Below are 13,110 nucleotides of genomic sequence, written 5' to 3'. Positions count from 1 at the left end.
AGGCTTCACTAAGCTTGTCCCCCTGAATAAAAAAGAAAGAAGGTAATTGCAACTTTTTTATCTCACAAACCTGACTTTCCCCCTCACAACTGTGAGTTTCCATCTCACAATTGTGACTTATTTCTCATGTAAAAAGTCGTAATTATATTTTAATTTTTTTATTCTGTGTTGGAAAAAAGCTTCTATACTTCATTGACATGTTGTCTCTATAGAAAACAAGTAGGCCTAGTCTACAGTTTATTGGAGCAATATCGTTCATTATGGTGAAAATGACGTACAACTGTGGGACAGTCTAACAGGCTCCAGGTCAGTTGCAGACACACCCTGTACTATCTGTAAAGTACAGCCTCCTCCATACTGTATAAATAATCATCCAAGAGATGTGAGAGATGAAGAGGCTTGTCCACATGAGGACCATCAATCTGAGGTAGGATCATTTTAAATTTAAGTCTTTTAAATATTACAAATAACCTCAAAGTTTATAATTATACATTCAGATTATGATTTATTATTATGAATTTATTGAAATGACAAAATATTAAATTTAAGACAAAATGATTAAACTATAGGCTTTATATTGCCAATAATAGGATATAAGTGTTAAAGGTTATGTGTGTACAATTTTGGCCGATAAAATATTTTCTCTTATCCCGGTTTAAAATGAATTTAACTGGAAAAGCTTTGGTCTATTTTTTTGACGAGTCTCTCCACAGAAATGCCATACGTTTAAGTCATAAAAATGTACTGCTGTAATGAAGATCTTATGTTGTTTAAGCATTAAAATAGCAGACAGTTTTCCTCTTCATTTTTTTTCAAAATGTTAATATTGAAATATTACATTCAAAATAAAAAATACATTTTGCCATCATTAAATTGCTAAATTATAATTCAATTATATTATACAGCTTATGTGTGTGATTTACAGTGTTTTGTTTTTGTTTAAGATTTTGCCATGGATGCTATGAGACTCTGCTTCCTGCTCTTCTGCCTCTTCTTGGCGAGCGTCTCTTCTGTGAGAAAACTTAACAATATTGATGACTTGAAAAACGTTGACTATGGCAAGTCTGCTCCACGTCATGGACTCCAGTTATTGTTCTGGTTTGCTCAAGAAGTTGTGGATGTTGATCAGAACAACGTTCTCATCCTTGATTCGAATTTTGACCCTCATAGAGGCGACTTTGGATTCCATCGGTATTTAAATAAAGAGGGCATTCTCCCCTCATTGAGCTCTTTGCAGAGTTACTATTCAGTTGGCAATTTAAAATCTCCTGGAGCCAAAGCATTGCCAGCCTATGTGCAGAGGTATTACAGAAACACCAATGTCCCAGAAAGAAACATGGACAGGCTCATTGTCTCGATGATCCAAAACAACCCAAACAGGATGTTCAGGGTGTTTATTACGGCACATAACCTTCACAAGAATGACTTTAATCTTTCTGACACTTATGAGATCGATCCTGCACTGATCTTGCAGATCAGACACCCTTATAACTGCACTCTGGATCAGAACAATAATTATGGTATTTATAAAGAAGATCAGAGATGCCGTCAGTTTCTGATACAGACAGGATATAACAGCACTGAATGTACACACAGAGATACCAGCCACAGAAAGAAACGCTCACCCTCTGCCCATTGTATTACATATGAGGGAGTTAAACTAGAGATAAAAGCATCTACACAAGGTTACTCAAAACTCGTATGGGAGATACCTGCTTACATAATTGAAAATTCCAAATATGTACACATTGATATTTGCCAAAACACTCATTCCAGTGATACCAGTGAAGTTCATGCACTTGTCAGGAAACAGTTCCATATTCATAAATCATCTGGGGCTTTAGATACTTCCGTCTCACTGGATGCTGGTCTCCAACCCCGACTGCGACTTTACACATCACTTTTCAATTATCATTTCACCGAACCATACATTTGGTATGGACCAGAGTTTGATGGAGCTAATAGAGCGATCCCCACTAGAATAAATGGGTTTGACGCCAGCCTGCAACTCTATGCTGAAGACGGCAAAGCCTGTGCTCGACTCTACATCAAAAAAACCTTCAGTAACTGGGAGGATGTTTTCAAAAACTCATGGGTTGGGTTCTACAAAAGTTCACAAGATGAAAATGATGACTATTACACATATCAATATGCTGTGAAGTTTCCAAAGATTAATAATTATATCACAGACAATTATGATGTTTACCAGTACAATTCCAGTTTGGCTATGGCTCCTGGAGTTCAAATCCGCTTCTTGCTGGACAAAAAATATAACAATGTTTTAGCACAAACTACACCCTGGGAGGATGTTGAAGAACTGACATTATTACCATCAGATTGTGGAACACCGAATCCTGGTCCTCAGCCTAAACTCTCATCGCCCTGGTCTGAATTCTTTTATGGACAAGGGTTTTATGATGCTAGCAAAGTCATCTCTATTAAAATCCCAAAGTTTGATGCTGGTCTGCAGCTCTTCACTGAAGACGGTAAAGCTTGTACTCGACTTTATATCAAGAAGACTTTCAGAAACTGGAAAAATACCTTCTACTACTCATGGGTGGGGTTTTACACTAGTTCACAAAAAAACAATGAAGCGTATGATGCATATCAATATGCTGTGAATTTTAAAAAAATGATGGATGGTACCAAGAATTTTGATATTTATCAGCACAAATCCAATCTGGCAATTGCGCCTGGAGTACAGATCCGTTTCCTGATGGACAAAGGTTATGATAAATTATTAGTGCAAACTGAGCCCTGGAAGAGTGGTTAAAACATTCATTAATGTATCAGGTTATAACAAATCATAAAAACATTAAAGTTCCTTTTAACTGTGACTTTACTCTTTGGGACTTATATGTGATGTATACATGTACATCAACATTTGTAACAATCTTCTGCCCATGTCCTGATAAGCATGATAATTAAAGGATTATTTCACTTTAGAATTAAAATTTCCTGAAAATTTACTCGCCGCCATTTCATCCAAGATGTTCATTATGTAATCAAGTTGGAAAGGTCACGTGTGACGTAGGCGGAGGTACTGCGGTACACAACAAAATCACCAGGGTTCTCTAAATAGTGTTAAAGTAACACTAAAGCAGAGTTAAAGTTAATGAGATAAGTAAGAGATTAATTAAGTAATGTTAACAAGCAGAATCACTGAAGAAAAGACAATCCTCCTCTTCTGAGATCATGAGATATATAAAGTCTTTTATCTTCAGTTGATTCTGCTTGTTAACAGCAGGTGTTCATCATTAACGCTCAATCATTGCTTAATTATCTCATTAACTTTAACTCTGCTTCAGTGTTACTTTAACACTATTCAGTGAGGGACCATATGTACTCCGAGCAGAGTTGATTTAACTCTGGTGATTTTTCTGTGTAGGGTGAAAATCTCATTTTCTACTCCAAGTTGAAAATCGTCCAACATCGTTGTTTTATCTTTTTTTGTAAAGGGTGTTTGACTTAGTCTTTGCACGTTCACTTTGTAGACACTGGATCAATACTTTCACCTATACGTCACGCGTGACCTTTCCAACGTGATTACGTCATGCGTGCGGATCGCAGAGCAGTACAAGATGAGCATTTTTGGTTAAAAAGTATATAAATGTAATTAGAAAATGACTGATCGTTTCGCTAGATAAGACTCTTATTCCTCGCCTGGGATTGTGTAGAGCCCTTTGAAGCTGCACTGAAACTACAATTTGGACCTTCAACCCGTTGTATCCCACTGAAGTCCACTATATGGAGAAAAATCCTCGAATGTTTTCTTCAAAAACCTTAATTTCGTTTTTGACTGAAGAAAGAAAGACATGGACTTCTTGGATGACATGATGGGGGTGAGTAAATTATCAGGAAATTTTAATTCAGAAGTGAACTAATCCTTCAACACTAATAAAAATAACATTCACTGTTAATAACAGATCTCTCTAATACATTTTAATTTGTTCTTACCAAAATTATTAATTATTATTCTATTATTAACTAATTATTCAAATATTATACTATATCTATGTGATAAATTCATGTTAACAATAAACTTGACATGTAAATCATAATAACATATAATTAAGAAAAATGTATCAATAATATGAAATAGCCTTTTGTTTTATTCAATTTGCTGATCTATTAAATGCATCTGAAGAAAGTTGAGTCTGTGTCCTTGCTTTGATATTCTATAGGACAGAACAAGTGAATAACCATATTTTCTCTAGCAGTGATTTTGTACAGTATGTTGTTGGTTTCAAAAACAAAGTTCAATACCATGTTACATTATTTATTTATTTATTTATTTGTGTGTGTGAATTCTGTCTTGATAGAGGTTATAAATTTATATTTGTTTGCCAAAACAATGACTTGATATTTTTGTATTTACTGTAATTTCTTTGCCCATCTGACGGTCATAAACATGGTAGATGAGTAGTAAAAGTTTGTCACATATAGTTCTGTTTTGGTTTGGTTTTCTATGTTCTATTCCTGTTTTGCCTATGTTCCTTTTGCTAGTTTGTTTCCATGGTTATTCATTGAGTTCGCACGTGTTCCTACATGTTTTTAAGACCTGAGTTTCCTTTGTTAATTTGTCTGGTCTCGTTTACGTTTATCTGTAGTAGTTGTGATTTCCTGTTTATTCTCCTGTGTGATTCCTTTGGATTTTGTTTATTAAAGACTGTTTTGAATTCTCCATTTGCCGTGTGCTTTATTACAGCCACCAGCATTACAACGAGACTGAAACAGATGAACAGGTGTCAGTATAAAGTTGTATGGTGCAACGTGCTATTACCATAGTCTGCACTGACAGGAGGGTTTATCTGATAATCCTATGTTCATTTTTCATTGTTATCAGAGGTGACTGAGTCAAAGTAATGTCCAAATGTACAGTTCTAAGATAATACAAATCATGCAGTTAGAAAACATTGTGTATTCATTTAGACAGAAACAGTGAGCTCATAAAAGCAATTATTACAAGTTGTGATCATCATCAAAATATAGAAAATATGGCAATGGTGCATGTTGATTCAGAGTTGGTGTGATCTGAAGTCATCACAAGTACTGGGTCATCTGAAATCTTCAGAAGAGGCTGCTGGATCCAAACTTGGAGCTGGTGTAATCTCTAATTAGAAACAAAAAAGCAAATGGAAAATAATTAGTGTAGCTGCTGTTCATAATGTTTCAAGCAATACATAGTCATGTGTTTGTTATTTGATATAACTGGAGTACAAAGTTATGAGATGCATTATGTGAATGTGTAACTGGTCCGACGTCTCTGGCATGAGAGGCAGATGTATTAACAAGGACGTTAAAGACTGCAGCCTCTAATGTCAGTCGCTAGCAGGCCCGACTCCAGCTTTGAGATGTAGGGTGGAAGTAAGTGAAATTCCTGGTGGGCCCAGAGTTTTAACATTATTTTATTTTTCCCCTGTAATAAAACTTTATTTTATAACAAAAGAGGCAGGTCTTGAAAGGGACTCTCTATATTTACAGATCTCAATGCTAAAGGTTCATTCTGGTTCAGATTTTTACTTCCCCTGCAAAAATTATTTGTATAATTAGTATTTTAATAAATGTAAAACAAGTAAACAGTCAGTAATAATATAAGGACAAATGAACAAATTACAAGCAATAGCACAAATAAATACAACCAGGGCAGGACTGAGGGGGCTGGGGGCCCCGGGCTTGAATTAATGTTGGGGCCATACCTACTCTGCAAATGACCTTAACTAGAACAGAATTATAAAGTAGAAAAAATACACAAACATTTAAATATGTGTTGAAGTTCCTAGTACAATTAATTTGCAGCTTGCCTGCCTAGCCTATAAGTTTTTAGATGTAATATTAAAGGGTTAGTTCACCCAAAAACGAAAATTCTGTCATTTATTATTTACCCTCATGCCGTTCCACACCCATAAGACCTTCGTTACTCTTCAGAACACAAATTAAGATATTTAGTTGAAATCCGATGGCTCCGTGAGGCCTCCATAGGGAGCAATGGACATTTCCTCTCTCAAGATCCATAAATGTACTAAAAACATATTTAAATCGGTTCATGTGAGTACAGTGGTTCAATAAGAATATTTTTGGAGCGCCAAAATTGTGAAAAGTTCAGTGTAAATAACGACTTATTTAGTGATGGTCGATTTCAAAACGCTGCTCCATGAAGCATCGGAGCACAGTGAATCAGTGTGTCGAATCATGATTCAGATCACGTGTCAAACTGCCAACCGCACCCTCAGAAGTTTCTAAAACGTGACTTTGGCGCTCCGAACAGCAGATTCGACATATAAACAAGTCAAAGATTCATTTGTGCTCCGATACTTCCTGAAGCAGTGTTTTGAAATCGGCCATCACTAAATAAGTCTTTTAGTCATTTAGTTTTTTTTTTGCGCTCCAAAAAATATTGTCGCTTAACTCTGACTGTAAATACAATGGTACAAATATTAAAAGAGGGCAATTGCCTCATTTTAATATTGTAAAGTTGAAATAAAATGTTAAGAATAGACTTTATTATAATTCTTAAAACAACTGCAAATTAAAAAAAAGTTAGATCAGTTTACAAAAACTGTTAGATTAATTTAAAAAACATATTTTAGGTGCTGTGACTGGTCTTCTTTAAAAAAAAATCATAGAACAATGATAAAAAATGTAATTATACAAGAATTTAACAAATGTATAGCTCATAATGTATATAAATGTATATTTAAACATAACAAAAATTATGCAAAAACTAAATATATACGTTCAGTGGAAATTAGGAAGATTAGAAAAAAGGGGTAATTTTTTCAAATTCAATTCTGATTATTTTAAATAATTTATATTTGGCCTGTAGAAACATACCACTTTAAAAATATATGATGTGCTGTATATACTATACATTTATATAAAATAAACAAATACAAGTGAAAGTCAAATCATAAAGAGCAAATATTTGCAGAAAGCTTTAACTTGAATATGTGTAACTTCATCTCATTGACAATGTGTCCTTCAAATTTTTTTCAAATGCAAATGCTCATTAAACATTAAAAAGTGAGCACACAAAAGACTCAGATAGAGAATAATTCATGAGAAACTGAGCTATTTCAAGTGAGCATTTTTGAGGAAGGAAATAGTAATTCTTTGGTGGCCAGCTGAGTTACTCGAGTTAAATATAATTTCCTTACATTCTACTGTACTTTCAAGACCAAATGAGGTCCCGCTTTATATTTGGTTGGTAATATATTTGCACGTGGGGCAGAGGTTGGGTGCAGTGTGGGCACCCACCAGCAGAAATATAAATCGGCGCCAATGACCACAGCTAAGGGACACACCCTGTACTGTCCTAGTATAAATAAACACCCAAGAGATGTGTTAGATGCAGAGGCTCTTCCACTGAGAAACTTCAATCTCAGGTAGGATGAATTTTGAAAAGTTTATGTCTGTTGAATATACAGGGATGTGTTCAAAGAATTTAAATAAATTCATATTATAAAGTATATAAATTATATTTACAGAATCAACTGAAATATTAATTTGATATTTTACACAAAATATTACATTTATCAAACAAAATTTATTAGACTTTGCATTGCCAATGAAAGGAATCATGCCGAATCATGTGTACTTAACATTTAAAATGAACAAAGTTAAATGCATGCGTGTAATTTTTTTGATGATAAAATATGCCTCTGTCCATCTTCAGGTGTGCAGATATTACTGTAAGGCAGGTTTTCTTTTACAGATAAAATGAGCCAAAAAAAGAGATTTAACTCAGACTGAAAAGTCAAAAATTATTAAATACTCATGAGAAGGACGCAATACTAATGTAATACTAGAAATTGCAAAGTTAAAGCATGACTAATGGACAGCACAATGCTCATTGGGTCAGCGGGGTCAAACAAAAACAGCTGGAGAAGCAAAGACACATGTTAACTGCAAAAGAATTAAGAATTAAGGTGAAGAATTAAGTGTGAAACCATCAGGAACCATTTAGTCTCCAGCGCCACCATTTCCCAGTACTGAAACCTACCTGGAGTCTCCAGAAGTGCAAGGTGTCAGGATCTCAGAGACTTAGGTTAGCTAAAGAATCCTAAAAAATGACCCGCTCTTAATAAGAATCACAAGCTGAAGTGTTATAAAATACATGAAGACTGGGTTTTTATAGGCCTTATAGACAGACAGCTTGAGAGTGACTCCTGAAGGACCAGCACCACATCCTCTTGTACCACTGTGTGAAGAATTTATCTTCCAGAATCTGGCAGTAAGTTTTGGAAGATCATTTAGTCCATCTCTGCAAGATGGACATTTCAGGATAAGAGATGGACTAAAAGTGAACTCCCACACCTTACTGCCAGATTCTGGAAGATAAATTCTTCACACAGTGGTACAAGAGGATGTGGTGCTGGTCCTTCAGGAGTCACTCTCAAGCTGTCTGTCGATAAGGCCTATAAAAACCCAGTCTTCATGTATTTTATAACACTTCAGCTTGTGATTCTTATTAAGAGCGGGTCATTTTTTAGGATTCTTTAGCTAATCTAAGTCTCTGAGATCCTGACACCTTGCACTTCTGGAGACTCCAGGTAGGTTGCAGTTCTGGAAAATGGTGCCGCTGGAGACTAAATGGTTCCTGATGGTTTCACACTTAATTCTTCACCTTAATTCTTAATTATTTTGCAGTTAACATGTGTCTTTTCTTTTCCACCTGTTTTTGTATGACCCCGCTGACCCAATGAGCATTTTGCTGTCCCTTGGTCATGCTTTAACTTTGCAATTTCTAGTATTGCATTAGTATTGCGTTCTTCTCAAGAGTATTTAATAATTTTTGACTTTTCAGTCTGAGTTAAATCTCTTTTTTGGCTCATTTTGCCTGTAAAAGAAAACCTGCCTAATAATTCTGCACACCTGAATATAAGGGATTTTTCATTTCCAACCTTCATGAACAATTATATATCACTTATAAATGATTAAAAACAATATTAATAGTAGTTATTAAGATTGATGTGGATTGGAATTGGTAAAATGTGCTTGGAAAAAAAATATGATCAGAAAATCAACTTGCCTAATAATTCTGCACTCCCTGTATTGATGAATTGAAAAATATTACGTATGCCAACTCTGCTCCACGTCACGGACTCCACTTATTGTTCTGGTTTGCCCAAAAAGTTCTGAATGTTGATCAGAACAACGTTCTCATCCTTGATTCGAATTTTGACCCTCATAGAGGAGACTATGGATTCCATCGGTATTTAAATAAAGAGGGCATTCTCCCCTCATTGAGCTTTTTGCAGAGTTACTATTCAGTTGGCAATTTAAAATCTCCTGGAGCCAAAACATTGCCAGCCTATGTGCAGAGGTATTACAGAAACACCAATGTCCCACAAAGAAACATGGACAGGCTCATTATCTCGATGGAACAAAATAAGCCAAAAAGGATACTCAAAGTGTTTATTACATCACATAACCTTCACAAGAATGACTTCAATCCTTCTGAGACTTATGAGATCGATCCTGCACTGATCTTGCAGATCGGAAACCCTTATAACTGCACTCTGGATCAGAACAATAATTATGGTACTATTTACACAATGACACGTAATACACAAGACACAGAATATGACAGATGCCGCCAGTTTTTGACAAAGACAGGATATAGCAGCACTGACTGTACACACAGTCATTTCAGCCGAAAAAAACGCTCACCCTATTTACAATGTAATACATATGAGGGAATTAAACTAGAGTTAAAAGCAACTACGGAAGGACATGCAAAACTTGTATGGGAGATACCTGCTGAAATTATGGATAACTCTAAATATGTACACACTGAAATTTGCCAAAATACTTATTCCAGTGATACTAATGAAGTTTATACAGAGGTCAAGAAACGGTTGACTATTTATGAATCATCTGGGGATTTAGATACTTTTATCTCCCTGAATGCTGGTCTCCAACCCCGACTGCGACTGTACCCATCACTTTTCGATTTTCAGTTCACTAATCCCTACATTTGGTATGGACCAGAGTTTGATGGAGCTAATGGAATGATCCCCACTAGAATAAAGGGGTTTGATGCTAGTCTGCAGCTCTATGCCGAAGACGGCAAAGCCTGTGCTCGACTCTACATCAAAAAAACCTTTAGTAACTGGAAGGATGATTTTGACAAATCATGGGTGGGGTTTTACAAAAGTTCACAAGATAAAAATGATGGCTATTCTACATATCAGTATGCTGATAAGTTTGCAAAGACCGAAAACCATTTCACACACAATTATGAAGTTTATCAGTATGATTCCAGTTTGGCTATTGCTTCTGGAGTTCAAATCCGTTTTCTACTGGACAAAAAATATAACAATGTTTTAGCACAAACTACACCCTGGGAGGGTGTTGAAGTAGTGACAATATTACCATCAGATTGTGGCACACTGAATCCTGGTCTTCAGCCTGAATTAAATGGTCCAGAATTCTTTTATGGACCAGAGCTTGATGATGCTGGTCTGCAGCTCTTCGCTGAAGACGGTAAAGCTTCTGCTCGGCTTTATATCAAGAAGACCTTCACAGATTGGAAAGATACTTTCTCCTACTCATGGGTGGGGTTTTACACTAGTTCACAAAATAAAAATGATGAATATTACACATATAGCTATGCTGTGAAGTTTGAAAAGATGGAGGATGATAATGAGAATTATTACATTTATCAGTACAAATCCAAACTGGACATTGCGCCTGGAGTACAGATCCGTTTCATGATAGACAAAAGTTATGATAAAGCATCAGTGCAAACTGAGCCCTGGAAGAGTGGTGAATGAATCAGGTTATGATGACAAATCATATTGTCTGTTACAATGTGTTTTTTATGCCAGTGCCAAAGATGAATTTCTGTTCAGGGAAATATGAACAGACAATAAAGTCAAACAAACTAACAAACCTTTAAAGTACAGAATAATTTCAAACTAAATATAAAAAAATCATCAGACTTTGACTGTATGTATATTAAATTTGTAATTGTTGTATCTGCTGTAATCTGATGTCCTAATAAGAATGATAATTAACATATTGTTTTAACATAACATGCACTGTTAATCACAGATATCTCACATCTTAATTTGTTATTAACACATCTTGAAAAAACAGTTTCATGCAGTTGTTTTTCAGCTTATATTAAAATGCATCTTATGAAAGTGAGTCTGTGTCATTTTTTGATTCCATTGGACAGAACAAGCAAACCAAAAGTGAAAAATCATATGCTACTTTTTCTTGCAACTGTATACACACCATTCCAAATTATTATGCAAGTGACATCAGTAAGATTTCAGTAGAATAAACATTCAGATTTTAGTTTTGCTAAGAAAATGTTTGTTTGTTTATTTATCCATGTCTTTTTAGATAACTGGTATCAATCTCAGACAAAATAATTTGCCAGGTCTACTTAGGTAAATGGAAACCCTACTTAGAGGTTGTAACACATTATTAAGCAAGTCACAGTTCTCATGCAATATGGAGAGGAAGAAAGATCTTTCTGAAGATGAAAAGCATGAAATGGACCGATGTTGTGCAAAAGGCATGAAAACAACTAATATTGTGTGAAAACTGAATGGAGATTATCGAATTATCATAAGATTTGTGAGTGATTTAGAGCACAGCGGAACTCTCGGTCAGATAAAGGCTTATTAATGAAAGTTCCTGTCAAAAAAAGTAATTGTATTAAAAGGGCAGCTATGAAAAAAGCCAGTGTTGAGCAGCAAACAGGTATTTGAAGCTGCTGGTGTCTCTGGAGTCTCAAGAAGCTCTTCATGCAGGCTGGCAGTTACGTGTAAAGATGCATTTTAGCCACCACTAACCAAACCTCACAAAGAGAAACATTTACAGATAAATTATTATCACTTGCATAATAATTTGGAATGCGGTGTATATATATATATATATATATATATATATATATATATATATATACATACATACATACATACGTACGTACAGTTGCAAGAAAAAGTATGTGAACCACTTGCAGAATCTGTGAAAATGTGAATAATTTTAACAAAATAGGAGAATGTACATAAAAGATGTTTATACACTATTGCCAAAAGTTTTGGGATGTCTGCCTTTACATGCACATGACCTTTAATGACATCCCATTCTTAATCCGTAGGGTTTAATATGGAGTTGGCCCACCATTTGCAGCTATCACAGCCTCAGCTCTTCTGGGAAGACTTTTCACAAGGTTTAGGAGTGTGTTTATGGGAATTTTTGACCATTCTTCTAGAAGCACATTTGTGAGATCAGGCAGTGATGTTGTCAAGAAGGCCTGGCTTGCAATCTCACCTCTAATTCATCCCAAAGGTGTTCAATCGGGTTGAGGTCAGGACTCTGTGCAGGCCAGTCAAGTTCCTCCACACCAAACTCACTCATCCATGTCTTTATGTACCATGTCTTAAAGGAAAGGGCCATTCCCAAACTGTTCCCACAAAGGAGCATGAAATTGTCCAAAATGTCTTTATGCTGAATATGCTGAAGCGAATTTGTAACCCGAAGTAAAATAGCCCGAAAATTGCCTGCTGAATATTAGAGGTTGTATTTTTAAACAGAATGAATATTTAGGGCCCGAGCACCAATGGTGCGAGGACCCTATTGTAATTGTTCAGTCAATTCTTCTTCTTCTCTGAAATGAATCGTATTTTTGAGGGCCTAAACATGCTCGAAAACTCATGAAACTTTGCACACATGCTAGAAGTGGTGGAAATTTAGATTAGATATGGGTTTCTGAATTAGTTGTGGCAACTAATTTCCTACAGGTAAGAAATTTGGTAGACATGTAACAGCCCAATGCCTACAAAAAAGTCCCTGGGTGGAAAATCTGTAAACCCAACAGGAAGTGAGATATTTTGAATTTTCTCTGCAAATTTTTTTGCAGTTTTTGCTATTTCCAGATGTTGTACTTTAACAAACTCCTCCTAGAGCTTTAATCAGAAAAACGTCATATGTGGGTCGGTCTAATCTAAAGGCCTTGGAGACTTTAAATTGCGAAGATCTTGAGTTTTTGATGAAGGGTGTGTCTGTGGCGGCCTGACAAATTATGATGTTTCGCCATGAAACTGGAACTCAGGCATGCAGTGTCCGATCTGCCCCAAACTTCACATGTGT

The 13,110-nt window shown here is 35.6% G+C and overlaps 1 protein-coding gene across 2 annotated transcripts; it reads left to right on the top strand.

Moving 5' to 3' along the window:
• Window positions 1-301: 301 nt before the first annotated feature.
• Window positions 302-11,150, top strand: LOC125251190. 2 transcript variants are annotated; one of them, XM_048164155.1, is made up of 2 exons: window positions 302-427; window positions 945-3,705. In XM_048164155.1, the coding sequence occupies exon 2, from the start codon at window positions 953-955 to the stop codon at window positions 2,771-2,773; it is 1,821 nt and encodes a 606-aa protein (XP_048020112.1). In that variant the 5' UTR covers window positions 302-427; window positions 945-952; the 3' UTR covers window positions 2,774-3,705. The 2 variants fall into 2 exon arrangements, with proteins under 2 accessions (XP_048020112.1, XP_048020113.1); XM_048164156.1 differs by lacking the exon at window positions 302-427 and adding an exon at window positions 9,053-11,150 and having other exon boundaries at window positions 821-1,029.
• Window positions 11,151-13,110: the final 1,960 nt, after the last annotated feature.

The sequence above is a fragment of the Megalobrama amblycephala genome, linkage group LG17 (assembly GCF_018812025.1).
Source record: "Megalobrama amblycephala isolate DHTTF-2021 linkage group LG17, ASM1881202v1, whole genome shotgun sequence".
NCBI classification, from domain to species: Eukaryota; Metazoa; Chordata; class Actinopteri; order Cypriniformes; family Xenocyprididae; genus Megalobrama; species Megalobrama amblycephala.
This window is presented reverse-complemented; position numbering and strand designations above follow the sequence as displayed.

Coding starts and splice junctions, on each gene's coding strand:
- LOC125251190 (XM_048164155.1), top strand. CDS start 953: ATGGATGCTATGAGACTCTGCTTCCTGCTCTTCTGCCTCTTCTTGGCG.